This window comes from Trichechus manatus, unplaced genomic scaffold (assembly GCF_000243295.1).
Source record: "Trichechus manatus latirostris isolate Lorelei unplaced genomic scaffold, TriManLat1.0 scaffold00123, whole genome shotgun sequence".
Lineage (NCBI taxonomy): Eukaryota > Metazoa > Chordata > Mammalia > Sirenia > Trichechidae > Trichechus > Trichechus manatus.
Genome location: NW_004444059.1, coordinates 635143 through 649917, shown reverse-complemented (window position 1 = coordinate 649917; position 14775 = coordinate 635143). Strand labels below are relative to the sequence as shown.

Sequence of the window (14775 nt, the reverse complement as noted above, 5' to 3'; positions counted from 1 at the left end):
TATCGTTACCAAAATGTTGAGAATTAAGAGAATTTTCATGAATTGAAACATATTTTAATGTGTTAACAGGATTTCCTATTTTGAGGAAATGTTGGTGAAACCTGGTTCAAATCATCTACTCAATACATTTCACTTTTTGCTCATAATCTGATCAAATCTGCAAAATTGAATCTCTACTTTCCACAAAGGGAGCACGGATGTTTACAGTGCGGCCATTTGAGGGCTTACAGGAGGTGTCTGAAGAGTGTGTGGACAGCCCTCCCACGAGGCGATGTTCATACTCACCATGGGGCCCGGAGAACCATTCTCACCAGGGGAGCCACTCTCACCCTGGAAAGAAAACACAGAGTTAGTGCCTGTGACCCCATTTCTGGCCCCTAGAAAACTCCCAAGGAAGAAATTGAAAGCTCTGGTCATCTCAGGCAGCATCAGTCTACCCAAACATCAGTTCTGAGAGGGACAATTCCCCAAGACTTCCAGGTCCACTGTTCATCCATTAGGGTGTGAGACTGGGTGTCCCCAGACAAAGCTGTCCTGATGTCCTAACTCCACCAAGTGCAATCGCACCTCACCTCCTCGACTGGAAAAAGAGGCTCCTGGTTGTCTCTCCCGCCCCCACACTCCCATGTGCTTCCTGGTCCTTACCTTAACACCTGGAGCACCTGCTTCTCCCTTAGCACCATCTAGACCTGGGTAACCCTAAGGAACAAGAGAAAACATTCAATCTCTATTCTGGGGAATCTGAATAGGAAGCAATACACATACAGCTAGACACTTTTCTCTGCCGGAGGCAATCTCATCTTTCCACCATCCCACCACGATACTTACTCTGTGACCTTTGACACCAGGAAGGCCTGGGGTTCCTGGGAAGCCGCGAGCACCCTGCAATCCCAAGAGGAAATGTTCACGGTCCAGAGCAGAAGAACAGTGTCAAGCCTGCCCCAGGCTGCTAGCAGGCCTTCAGAGCCCAGCTTCCCAGGCTGCCGAGGAGCAGCCATGGATCCCAGCACATGGACAGCCTTTTTTAGTAAACCCAGGAAGAACCCCACTGAACCTCACCCCCCCAGTCTTATGCAAATGAGTATAAGTAACAACTGCCCAGCCTCCCTTGTGGGCCAGCGTTAGGGACCACAATGGGTTAATAAACATGAAGGTGTGGTAGATGTAAGTATTGTTAGTACTTAGTTCTGTTGTTGTTGTTAGGTGCCACTGAGTCAATTTTGACTCATAGCAATCCCATATGACAGAGTAGAATTGCCCCATAGGATTTCCTTGGCTGTAATCTTTACAGAAGCAGATTGCCAGGTCTTTCTCCCTCAGAAACGCTGGGTAGGTTCGAACTGCCAACCTTTTGAGTTAGCAACCAAACACTTAACCACTCCACCACTTAGTTTTGGAAGTGAACTAACTGAGCTAGATGATCTGGGTCTGAGGCTACTGCCTTGATTCCAAGGAGGTGAGGCTCTGGGAAAGAGATTTGAGGCTGGGAAAGGTGGACACTTACCTGAGGGCCAGGAGGGCCTCTTTCACCAGATTTCCCAGGTTTTCCAGCTTCACCCTGAAGGGAGAGATAGACCTCAGATTTCTTGAAAGAAGGGTTAGCATAGTTGGCATACGTCAGAACGGGCCTACTCATCTCCCTCCCCTCACTCAGATTCCAGACTTCCCTGCATGCCCTTCATGGGTCATGCTTTATTCTTTCCAATACCGGCATGGCTCACAGGCAAGCTCCTCTTTCCTCACTCTGCCATCGACTTCCCCTGGAAGACTTTGCCTCTCCACTCTTAGGCTCTGCTGGCTGGGCCAGCTCTCCCTAGCCTTGACAGACGTTACTGTCTAGTGATATTAATGACAAAACTGCTCAAGAGGGCCAACTCCAGCTCTCCACTTGGTTTGCATCCTTTGTAGACATCCTGACTCAGGCTGAGCTTTTTCTAACTCATTTACAATTAAGATAATGTTGGATTGGTAAATGTTTCTTTCTTTGTTTTTCCTTCTCTACATCTTTCCCCCTTGTGTTTTTCCTTTCCCTTCTCTTGTTTCTCAATTTCCCTTCTTAGAGCTAATGATGTTTTAATTATTTCCCTTCCCATCAAGTCCAAAGCAGTCCCAACGGAACTTGCAAGCTAAGTTGCAAGTGGGAATGTAGACAGTAGTCGGAGTCAGGGTTTACAACTGACCAATATTGTGCCTCAGGATACTGCAACACTGTGCCAAGCCAAAGGTGCATCCACATCAGTCCCCCATCCCCACACAGCCTCTCCAGGCCCTTCCAGAGGAGGCAGCTTCTCATCTGACTACTCAGTTATACTCACATCATCACCAGGTTTTCCAGGGGGTCCAGGAGGACCACGGGGACCCATGGGGCCCTACAAACAAAAGGAGACTTTTAAGAGATGGCTGGAGGGAGAAGACAACCAGTCTTAAGACAAAACTTTGGGATTGTAGCTTTTGTAGCTAGTTCTCCTATAAGGAAGAAGGACAGAAAGGGAAAATCCTAGTTTGTGCTGAGAGAGAGCAACAGTGCTGAGCAGACCATAGCGGAAGGCAGCACAGGCCACAAGTGACCCAGAAAGGGGAACTGGTGACCGTTCCTGGTGGACATTGCCCCCTGTGATTCTCCATTAGAGTTCCTCCTTAGCTAAGAAGTGAGATGTGGAATTTCCTCTGGGTCACTGCACTGGGGAAAGAGCTAGGCCAAGCCCTGGAGGTGCTGGGAGCTGGGGCCTGGGGGTCTGAGTGGTGGATCATGAGGGGCTTCCAGGGAGAGAGGGCAGGGTCCTGGCAGATACTCACAGAAACTCCAGGTTCACCAGGTTCCCCAGGATTGCCTTGAAATCCTTGAGGTCCCTAAAAAGCAAAGTGAGGACACCATGTTGAGCCCCCAAAGTATGCTAAGGCATCAGAGATCTTGACAAGTGTCTGCAACACGACTGAGAGGAAAAGACATAGCACTCACAGGAGCACCAGCAGGGCCTGGAGGTCCTCGAGGTCCCATGGGTCCCTGTATTGGAAGAGAAAACGATGAGGTTTACTGAAAATGCTTCACCAGTGGCATCAGTAGGCCACCTCCCCCTAGCCAAAAACCCAGACAAAGGACGAGGAGTTGCTCTGTAGGCAGGGGGCCTACGGCGGCTGCTCCCTCTCATTTCCCACTCCCCATGCAACAATCTATTTTTATTTATAGGCACCATTTAGACAGAGAAGCTGGCCTTGCTTTCTTCTGGAAAGCAGCCATGTTTACTAAAGTCTGAGTTTCATTTAGCATGTGCCAAGCCGAGCTGCAGGGCTGAGATTTCCTGCTGGAAGTTTTGTGGATGCTGGAGAACAGTAGCTGCTGTCTGCATTCTTCAGTTCTCACTCCAAGAGCAATAGCATCTGGCCTTCAACAGACCAGCCTATAAGCATCTCTCCATCCTCATTCTTCTTAGTCGCTCCAGCGCATCATTAGAACTGGCACCCATCACCATTAAAAACCAAATGAGTTGGGCTAACTAAATGGGAGGTTACATAACTGATGCAGAAGAGCTGCCCTAAGCAATTAGAGCTTAGAGATCGTCAGAGTCTCTGGCTGTGCTTAGGGCCCTCCTGCCACTTTGGCTGGAAAGAGCTGATGTCTGTTCTTACCATTGGCCCTTGCATTACTCCCATCTGGGCACCTCCAGCCTTCTCATCAAATCCTCCAGCCAGCTGGGCAGCAAAGTTCTGCAAATAAACCCAACAACATTAGGAGCTTGAGAGGCCCTAGATCTTTCCTACTTGGCTAGGTTAAGTTATATCTAAATAGGAAGAACTCTATTTAGATAAATACTAATTGTTGGAGACTAACTTAGCATTGATTGGAATTACCAATGATTCCTGAAAAATAGTTTTGGGAATGTGTTACTAGATGACAGAGGCAAAATCAGTTCCCTGGAAGATGAGGCTTATTTGGAGGAATATCAGTCATCTGCATTTCATTTTATAAAATTATTTTTTAAATTCTAAAATATGAAATACGTTATATAACATATATCGAGAACCATGACTAAAATATCACTTTTAAACATTTTCTTTATTTTCCAATACTTTAATGCCAACAAAGGACTAAAATCAACAGTCTGAAAATATTTCAGCAAAAGACCTAGTAGGCATCTGAGTCCATTTAAGTCTAAGAATTTAAAAAACACAACAAACATCAAAATGGCAGACCTGTAAAAACTGAGCAATAATATAATTTGTTGATTGATTTGATTCCAAAAATGACTTTAGCCACACACCTTCACTCAGTGGGGGTCTTTCATGAGAATGAATAGTTACTTGGAATATACTTGGCAAGGACCAAGAATAAACGTCTTCCAAGGACAGTGGTCACTCTTCTTCCAGGGAAACACAAGTGCCCAGTCATCTTCTCCCCCAGCTGCCTCCCTCTTCCCCCCAAGAATCAACCACACAGTACAGATGCCAGGGAGCCAGGTAACTGAAGATCTTCTTTGCAGAAACCCAGTGAGTGAAAAAAAAAAAAAAATTCCAGCCCTTAGCACTGCAGTCTCATGGCTAATATGTGATTCCACTAAATTACAGGCCTGGGGGTAAAGCCGTGGGAAGGTTATGTCCACACTGCTGCCACCCTGGGGGCCAGCCAGGTAAGTGCGAGTAGCAATTTAGAAGCCACATCTCTGGAGGAACAGCCTGAAGGAAGGGGAAGTAAGGATACTCACTCCACCAAGACCAGGGGGGCCAGGGGGCCCAGGAGGACCAGGGGGGCCAGGATTTCCAGGGGTTCCAGGCTCTCCATCTCTGCCACGAGGTCCAGGGGCACCCTTGGCAAACAGAGGAAAAGGCACCAATGTGAAACAGTGTTTATTCAAGAACCATCTGTCCACGGCTGCCCTTGGGGAGGTAGCCTGGCATGTGGGGGGCCTTAGAGGACCTGGGGAGTCCACACAGGTCAAGTGGTGCTGCTTCTCTACTCACTTTTTCGCCTTTGTCACCACGGTCACCTCTGGGACCTTGTTCACCTGCAGGTCCCTAAAGGTGAAGAAAATGGTGAGGTGACAGCAAGGCCAGGGGTCTACAGATCAATCACTCAGAGGCAATAAGGTAGGGATGGAGGAAGGGCTTTCTCCCTTTCTTACCTGAGGCCCAGGAGGTCCTTTGGGTCCCATAATCTGTAACAGAGAGACCCACAGGAAGGCAAGTTAGAAGGAGGACAAGGAACTAGCCAGTTTAGAGCATCAGATGCAACATAGCGTGAGAATAATTTACACTTACATCCTTGATATCTCCAGGTTCACCTTTCTGTCCCTGAAATAGGAAATATTCTTGGAATTAAGCTGAAAAAGTCCACAAAGCCCCAGTTACAAAACCCTGCCCAGCATCCCCAATGTTGAGGTGCCCTCTGAAACAGACCACTTCAGATGTCTAAAGAAATCTTCTAAAGAATCATAGGCAGGATTAGCATAGCATTGCCTCTGGAGAAAGGAATACAAAGGCAAAAGCAAAAGCAAAAACAACTTACCTTTGGTCCTGGTTGCCCTGAAAAGGAAAAAAATAATAATAATAATAAGAGAGTGTAAGGTTCATGAGATGAATAAAAACAAGTTCTTGTCACTCAAATACTCTTTAGGGACAAACAAGAAAAAGACACAATCAAGGAAGAAGGCAGCTTCCTGTTACTCCTCTGAACCCCTTTGCTGGGGGTGTTAGGGTCACTGAAGTCCCAAGGTTGCTGAGATCCCATGAGAAATGGAGATGACCCAGACTTCATTATTCAAGTTAGTCAAGCAGTCAGCATGCAAAAGAATGGAGCAAGGGAGGTACAAGGAGAAAATGAACAGCCCAAGACCTGATCAGCCACAGAGAAGGAAAGTAAGCCCCCGAAACAGACAGAATAGTCATTCTCTCTTTTTCCCAACAGAGTAGAAAGCCCCTCCTGTACCTCAGCCCCTCCCAGAAGAACAGTTAGATACTTAGAAAGGTCTTACGTTAGAGCTGGGTCTCCTTGAAGCAAGCACGTAAAAACAGCAGGGCACAGGAGTTATAAAAAGCACTGTAGCCATCACCCCCCCAAATCAATAACCCTCCCCGTCTGTAGCAGCAAAATGGTAAAGACCGTCAACTCTTCACACACACGGGCCCCCTCAGAAGTGATCTGAGGATCTGAATCATAAAAACAGCTTCCCAAAGGAGCCAGTGTGGTGAAGTGTTAGGAAAGGCAACTTCTCGCTTTCCCTTTACCTGTCTTCTCTACCTTGAGCAGGGAGGGAAGAGTGAGCACCGCCCAAGAAGCCCAGCCATGTGTCCTCATCCACTTTAGGGGGAGATAGGCCATGGGTTTGAGTGCTGGGGAGGGATCACCTGCACATCATCCACCAGCTGGAAGTTAACTACCCACCAGAGCGCAGGGTCCCAGCTCCGTTTCCACCCTTCACCAAAAGCCCAGCCTGTCTTATTAATCTCCTTCTTAATTCGCAGTCAGCTCCAAAGAGGAAACTACCACCAACGTTCCACACTTTCAAGAGGGAACCTGTCCCCTCTGTCCCCCAACTAGCTGGCAGAGGTTTCTCCATCCTGAAGAGCCTATCTTTGGAGGTCTTCTCTGAAGAAGACAAGGTGTGAGTGACAGGGCAGGAGTTAATCTGTGGTTGGGCCAGACAGAGCACTTGCTCTCCATCATGGCTCTGGTAATTTGCCGAGACAATTCCAAAGAGGATATCATCGTGGAATTGCATCTGTCCTTCCAGGTGTCTTAGAGCCATGTTTTGGAGGCGCTCAGTGAGGAAGGACCCCTATAGTGTCTCAGATTCACTTGGTTCCAGCCTGCAGTGTGGGTGGGTATGTGGGTAAGCGAGAAGTGGCCTTTCCCTTCTGCCCCAGCTGCTGGGGTCCCATGAATAACCAGCCCCTCCACTTTGCAGAGATGACCAGCATCCATGGGAAAGCATCTGCTGAACCCGTAGGTAATTTATTTATGTGAAACAGGAAATAAATAAATTACGACCACTGGCAGTGGCGAGGTCAGTTGGGCAGATAGGGCAGCACTCTCCGAAGGGGATCTCGGGGCTGAGGCAGTCTTTCACATCTTCACAGATTATGTCGTCGCAGAGGACAGTCCCAGTGTCACAGACACAGATCCGGCAGGGCTCGGGCTTCCACACATCCTTATCATTATACCTCTGCCCATCCTGCACACAGCTGCCAGCCTCCTCTGCACCAGGGGTGGGGCGGGGGGAGCAGAGAACCAAGGGAAGGATGAGGGAGGGAGTCAGAAGAGAAAAAGAGAAAGAGGTTGCAGTCAACGTGACATCATCCACCAACACTGTTCCAGCTGGGAGTTAACTACCCATCAGAGTGCAGGCTCCCAGTCCCATTTCCATCCTTTAGCCATAGAACTCCCGAAGTTGAAGAACGGGCTTGGGCCACCTGACCATAGACGACTTAAACGTGATGTTTCTAAGGCAGCATTCATTCTTCTATGCAGTCAATAAATATTTATTGTGTGCCCTGTACTATGTTGTCTTCACTAGTGAAAATCCTGACCCAGCAATGAAGCTGAGGGGGCTACAGTAGCATACTCTCTGCATCCACCTGACATGGGGAAGACCCAATGATGGGAGGGCGGAGAGACTGGAGGGTGAGTGGGAGTAGATGAGACTGAACTGGGACTCTGGGACTGTAAAGGTAGAGGAGACAGGGAAATGGTGCAACCCCCTGCACGGGAGCAAGGAGGCCTTCTTTTTTCTGCCTTCCTCTGAGAATTGTGGGAATTGCTAAATACAACTGACAGCTAAAATTCTGAGAGAATGCAGGAACTTCTACCCACAAAAATTAGAATCTACAGAGAGCCACTCCAAAAGTGGATATATAATTTGGGGGTGGGGGGTGGGGGACGGGGAGTGTAGTGCAAAAGAAGAAAGGAGGACTCATTGGAATTACGATGTGTTCTCATTCTTTAAACCATATTAGAATTAGGGCCAATTTGGAGAGAGGGATAGAACCAACCAAACAATACACTTAGGGCAGGAGGAGGCAAGCAGGGTCAAAGGACCGCTGCGCTGACCTCCAGCTGGAGCCCTCCCTGGAGGAGCTCAACCTCTGTCTGAATACAGCACCTCAGTTTAGGGGGCAAATGGGGCTTTGAACGCCTGGCCTCTGCTAAAGTCGGCCAGTCCAGGCCTGACCTCCTCCAAGAATGCAGATTAAGAACAGCACAGACTGGTCCCTCTTCACAAGCGCCCTGACGTCTGGAATTCACGCTGCAAGTGAAACCTGTGCTGACAAGAGTGCCAAGGGGCTGAAGAGCCTGCACCACGTGCTAGGGAGGGCCCCGGGGCTGTTTTTCTCATCAAAGTCCCCAAAGCAATGGCAGCAGCAGGGGATGAATACTAGGAAAGAGACAAAAACCAGGTGGGCGGGGAAAGAAACAGGCCTGCCCACTGCTCTTTAAGAAGACTGAGTAAATCTAAAGATAAACGTTTCTTTTTTTTCTTTTCTGCTAGAAGAAATCCACCTGGCCTTTAGGCAAGATAATCACGGCAAGGGGGGCGTTATCCCAGTGGAGGAACGGAGGCTGCTGGGACACACCCACTGTTAACTTAGCTGGAGCTATAGAAAGTCGACCAAGGGGAAGGGGGAGATCGAGAGGGGGGCCTCGGTTAATGGTCTGCTGTCCCGCGGAAGTAAGAGCGCACCTTCACCCAGGAGGGTCCAGGAAGGAAAGGGTGGAAAATGCTGGAAGGAGGAGGTGTACCCTGAACGCAGATCAGATTTCTCTAGAAAGAGTGGCCCCGGGATGTGCAGGCGTAGGGACAGAGCCAGGCAGAGCTGGTGTGAGAGCCGCTGGGTGACTCTGCGGCTGCGGCTCTGGACAGGGCTGGCCCACAGACACTGGGAGGGTGAAAAGTGGGATTAAATGACGGTCCCAGAAAGGAGCCAGCACCGTAAACGGATCTCCTAGGTGTGGACGCAGGAGTCCAGCACCATCATGACTGCTGTTGGAAAACCGCTGCAGATAGCATCCCGGCGCGCCCGATCGGGTTCCGCTCATTACAGCAGCGGCATATAAGTGACTCTTTGTGGCAGGCCAATTAAAAAGCTACCTCTTTCGGGGAACTGTTTCTCCTAGCCGCAGCTCGGCGCAGGGCTGGAGCCCGGGAGGTGGCGGCTGGCGGGCATGGGGGGGGGCATTGTGGGAGAGGGCGTCGCGGAGTCCGGGGGAACCCACCTCTCATGAATGGGGCTTTTCTCCAGCCACACAGAGCCCGATTCACCGGTCTCTGCGAGGAACCAGTTTAAATAAATACGGGCAGCGTTTCAGCCCCATCTGGAAGCCATCTCTGCCAATCTCCCAACGCAAACAAGCCTCACAAAGGGGGATTGAGGTCTCTCCCCCGAGTCAAGGGGCACTTTCAGAGGCGAGAGCTGTGAAATGCAGATGTGGGTCAGAGACGCCGCCGCCAATAGGTTTCTCAAACTTGTGGAAAGCTGGAGAGGAGGAGCGTGCCCAAGCTCTAGGTTCTGACATTCCTGACGTCCACGCAGACTGCGCCTTGCCCCACGTCACATCTTTAGGTCCGTGGACCCGGGGCGGTGGGGGAGGGCGTGTCATGGAGTTGGGATGCACCAGGGCGCGAAGTCAGCCCTGGGATGCAGAATTACACTCCTCCAGGGAGGAGAAGGAGCGACGGGAAGGTTTGGGCTCAAGAAACTAAGGAATTCACTCTCTTCCGGGAAAGATGCGGCGGTGAGAGCGCTCTGTCACCTAAGCGAACACTTTTAATACCAGATGGAGATCTGGGAATTGTTTTAGAGTCACCCAACTAATTCCATTGCACACGACGGCAAAGGTCAGTCTAGAAGACAGCTTTGGGGGTGTGTGCACGTAAATTCAGGACGAAATACGGTCAGTCCGAACCGAGGCCACATATGGACACACCGTGTTCCCCAAACGCCGGAAAGTGCCCCGTCCCCTTAGCTCACCACTGGGCGACCGGGCCGGAGTCTGCTGCCAGCCCTTCTGGAGGCTGTGCGGCGGGTTCCAGACCAGCCCCGGCGGGGTCAGTTGCGCTAATGAACGGAAAGTCCTCCTAGGCGCGCCGCCTTCCAGACTATCTCTGGAGGCAGCCTGGTGGCAGGCGAGAGCGCACAGAGCCTCGTCGGCAGAGGGACTTTGATTCCCTCCCCTCCCCCCAAATTTCCCCTGCTATTGATTTACAATCTGTAACATACAAAGACAGGACTGGAATCCTAGCCGTCGGAAACTTGCCCAAACACGTGGAAAAAAAAAAATCCTCTCTACCTAATACGCTTTCCAGGCTTCGTTTGTCCTCAATATAATCCCAGTCACTAGGACCTTACCAAAGGAGGCCGTGGAAAGGTGCGATCTGAGAGGCATTTGGATCAGACTGTAGAATTGCCAGGCCATCTTTAGCTATATTTGGTTGAAATAGTTATAGCAATTGCCCCCTCCCCTGCTACTCTTTCTCTCTCTCTTACACACACACACACACACACACACACACACACACACACACACACACAGCCCGCCGCCTGGCTCGGTAGTTCTAGAAACTTAGAAAAGTAACTCATTGTAGTACCCGGGGGGAGGGGGACGGGGAGGAGACAGCTGGGAGGGGACACTATTTTGAGGGGCGTTTGCAGTGCACAATCTGGTTGGAATGTTATCGCTCTTCAGATGGCCCCTCCTACGAGAAGTTTCTGGACCCTTTACGAGAAGAGAGGCAGGGGGAAGCCAAGATGCGAGCGAAGGCTGCACCTTGCTCCAGGGTCAGCCGGGGGGCGGGGGAGGGAATCCAAGAGAGGCGCTGAGGTCTCCGAGCGCCTCTCCGAAGCCTTTCTTTGTGGTCTCGGATTTCGGCCCACCAGTTTCAGAGCATCTCCTTTGTCTAACTCCCCTTTGAACCCCCCAGCCACCAGCCCCTGGACACGACTACGAAGTTAACTCCTTGGCGCTTAGCTCGTTCCCTCGTCCGCGCGCGCTCTCTCCTACTTCTTCTAAGATCGATGGGCCAACACCCGTTTTCCTGAATTCAAAGTGTCTCGGCCAGGCCAGTTGTGCGCGTGTGCGCCTAATTATCCAAGCTGAAGGAAAAGAGTGCGCTTAAATCTGTGCCTAAACCTCTCCGACTCAACAGTTTGCACATTCAATATTCCTGCGCAATGTGGGGACCTGGAAATGCCTCCAACTGCGACCAGCACGGAGGGCGCACGGACTGAGCCCCCGACTCGCAGCACTTCGCTCCGCGAGCTCCCGCGCATCCTGCGGCCAAGTCTCGGCGGGTATGATCCGGGGAGCCGCTCTAACTGGGACCCGCGGTCTCCAGACTCGGGACCCGGAGCAGGCCGGGGAGGAGAACCCCGAGAGACGCACGTAAGGGTATTAGGCATGGGCAGTGGGGCGACTTACGGACATCCTGGCTTTGACACCGAAGGACAGCGGCGACGAGCAGCGTCAGCAGCACCAGCGTCTGGGGAGCCCCGAGGCGAATCATGGCTCACCGCTGGGCCTGGCAGAGCCGGGCCCGGGCGGAGCGCAGCGAGGCGGCAGGAGCACGGCGCGGTTCCGGGTCTCTACCGCTTCCTCATGCAGGAGCCCCTCGGAGAAGGAGGAGGAGGTGGAAGACCCGGCAGCCCAGCAGCGCTCTGCGTCTTTTCGCCGCCTCGGCGCCCGTTATATGCGCCCGACCCCTCTCAAGGCTGGCTAGCTCGCCCAAACCGCGGGCGGTCCCCGGCCCCCCGCCTGGCTGTAACCTGAGACCCCGCCCCCCGAGTCCGCCGCGGCCCCGCCAGAGGCAGCACCTGCCTGGGCAGTACCCCCTCCCCCTCAAGCCCCGCTTTCCGTCCCCCAACCCCAGTGTGCCGAGTGGCCTGATCGGGCGGGGCGCAGAGACGGTACCCGTTGCTCCCTCCACCCGGGGCTGCGGCGCAGCCTCATCGGACCACAGGCGGAAAGGGGGGGCTTCCGGCCCCTCCCCTAGGAGTTTTGCCCTGGCTGGAGGGGCGGGGGGTGTTTGCAGAGGCTCAGGCCGCGAGCCCTAAACCAAGGATGGAAAGGAGATGGGTGAAAGGAGGGAAAGCGGTAGAGAGGACCAAAGGGGACACCGCGTGGGGCGCGTGGGCGGGGGGCAGGGGGCGCCTACAAAGGTGTTCTGAACCCTAAATCTTGGAGACGGGCAAGCAAGGCCAGGTTCGGTGGGGTTGCCCCCACCTATCTTCTAGCCCATTCCCATAGTACCTGCCCTCCCCAGGCTCCCACCTGGAAGCTCAGAGTGATAGCCCCCGAACCCCTCCTCCATCCAACTATGCGATGAAAGAGCCTCCTCTGGAGCCTCGGCAGACGTTGGCCGGAGCCGAAGGCCAAGAAAGGGGCTGGCGCGTTACTGCACAGAAGGAGACCTGTGTGAAGGTGTAGGGGGCGGGGGAGGCCCTGGGAAGCGGGCTAGAGGAGCCGCAGAGGAGCGGAGGGAGCGGAGACTAAACGTTGCGCGCTGCTGGAGTGAGGGACTGTCTGGTTCGAGGCTCAGACGTGGTGTCTACTCTTCCTGGCCGGGGTCCGGGAGTCCCGGGGGGGAGTGGGCAATGCCGGCCGGGGCTGAGCTGCTCAGGCCAGGGACAGTTGGTCACTGCTGCCGCCCTGGCCGGGGAACCAGGAAGCCGCTCCAGCTGGACCGAGTTCTGTGAGCAGAAGTAGCGCCAGAATTTCCTAGCTGCACTCCCCTGGCCCTCTGCTTCCCGCCTCTTCTCACCTTCCGGGGAGAGCGCCCTCCAGCATCTTAGCCCGAACTCTGCTTTCTCCCCAGGGCTCAGCTAAGCTCTTCTCTTGGCTCCTGGTGTCTCCTTTGATGACTGGGAAGAAAAGCCCCCAAACAGACCTTGTTCCTTTTGAGTGTGATGATCTTCTGTTCCTCAGGATTGGAGGGACCCCAAAGAACTTTATGTAAAGTGCAAACTTTCATGAAACCCAGAATTTGGAGTTTGACTTAACCAGAACCTTCCCTCCCCGGTAGTCACAGTTTTTCTCCTAGATGCTCAGAGCACTTGCAAGAAGCTGCTTCCACCACCCAGGCCTCAGCTTCCTATAAGGTGTCTGGGCTGTTTGCCTGTTTTCCTAGACCCAATGCTTTGAAAGCTTCTCAGGGTGGAGACCCCAGTTCCAGGTGTGGAGAATTTAACTTCTGTGCAACTGTGCTGGTCAGAAAGGGAAAGAACTTTCACCAAAAAAGCCCTTAGGAGACACTTCCATGTTTTGTCGTGCCTGGATGGAGGGAGAGAAGAATTAAACCACTGGTTCCAACTTCTCCTCTATCTGCCATGGGCTTCCATGGCTCTTTTCCTCCTATCTTAATGTTCAAGGACTTGAACTAAGCTCCAGCCCTTCCCCAGCACCCAGCCTCTGCTGGGTGAATTCTGGTCTTCTCACACCACAGTGGCGCATGCCCTCCTGGAGGCCATGGGTCCTATCTTTGCCACCTGGAAAGTAGAATGGCCAAGTCCCACACATTTCTCAAGCCCTCTAGGTTAAAGCACCTCTGAGAAGACGTCACTGATATCTGTAGAACACAATGTCTTCCAGCCTCTCTGAATCCCTCCAGCATTTGTAGCCTGTATGCACAATTTGACTCTAAGCTGACATACTCTTTTGTGAGGTTTATATTTTTTCCCCTTGTCTTCATTGATCATATCTTACCAACGAGCCTCAAAGCTTCCTGGGGACAAGAACTGTACCTGGCACAATTTTAGCATATAGGAGGTTTTTAGCAAATCCCTGTGGACTAATGCATTTAGATGAAAAATACAATTTATTTTATGATACTAACAATACATAGGCAGCTATAAAGCTAGGCATTTATACAATTAACCTCAAATACAAGTGGCCAAAAGAATTCAACAGAAAAAAAGAGAGTTCTGGAGAAAAAAAAAAAAACGCTATGGAAAAAAACTGAAGCATATTTTAAAGTGAACTAGTTCAGTAGGCAGCAAAGTGGTATATGCTAAGTCTCTCTTGATTTTGTCTTCTGTGATTTATCTTTACAAGTGGACTGTATCTATATATAAATACTCTAAAATCTTTCCAGTAATCATGGTCCATCCATGAATACAAAATTTAGTTCTACACTCTCTGCGGAAGAAAAATTTTCATCAGATATGGTAATTGACAAACAACTCCAAAGCCAAAATAAACTATGGAAATTATTTAAATTCTAAAGCCAAATAAATCCCAATATTAATTCTTATCCATCCATGAATCCCAACAGCTACAATGTTAAAATCTCTAATTTGTGACTTACACTGGAATTGGACCTGTATGTGGTTTTAAAAAAATTACAGATTTGAATATCACTTATCCACAACATAGCCAATAAATTGGAAAGAAGGGGAAATAAACTTCTGAGCAGCCAGAATTCATGTTATGTACTAAAGCTTATATGTTATCCATAGTAAGGTCCCTCTTATTCTGTGTCTATTAATTCATAGCTTAGATAATGTATTAACAGGTGATGTCATCTGACCTCACACATTAGATGCAGAAAAACTGAGGCAGGGTAGGAGAGCAGTTGTTGGATGAAAACACAGTTAAGAAGGGACAGTAAAGAGGAGACAGAAAAAGCAATATGAAGTTGACATAATGAATAAAAAACATGGTAGCACTGGGCCAACAGAGTAGTGGTCAATAGCCCTACAGTCCTTATTGACTCCAGGGAGCATTCCTGATTTACAGCATCTGCTGCAGTCACTGAGATTCATAATGTAAACTTAAATGTTCAATAAAATGTT

The 14775-nt window shown here is 50.7% G+C and overlaps 1 protein-coding gene across 1 annotated transcript in view; it reads right to left on the bottom strand.

Moving 5' to 3' along the window:
• Nucleotides 1-11492, bottom strand: part of COL2A1 (collagen type II alpha 1 chain) — a 32310-nt gene extending 20818 nt beyond the window's left edge. The window contains exons 1-14 of the mRNA XM_023738876.1: nt 11408-11492; nt 5501-5517; nt 5254-5286; nt 5118-5150; nt 4957-5010; nt 4701-4802; nt 3628-3705; nt 2960-3004; nt 2797-2850; nt 2316-2369; nt 1505-1558; nt 829-882; nt 646-699; nt 286-330 (exon numbers count right to left, since the gene is read on the bottom strand). Of these exons, the coding sequence (XP_023594644.1) occupies nt 286-330; nt 646-699; nt 829-882; nt 1505-1558; nt 2316-2369; nt 2797-2850; nt 2960-3004; nt 3628-3705; nt 4701-4802; nt 4957-5010; nt 5118-5150; nt 5254-5286; nt 5501-5517; nt 11408-11492 (762 nt within the window). The remainder of the gene's footprint in view (nt 1-285; nt 331-645; nt 700-828; nt 883-1504; nt 1559-2315; nt 2370-2796; nt 2851-2959; nt 3005-3627; nt 3706-4700; nt 4803-4956; nt 5011-5117; nt 5151-5253; nt 5287-5500; nt 5518-11407) is intronic.
• Between the last annotated feature and the right edge of the window lie 3283 nt (nt 11493-14775).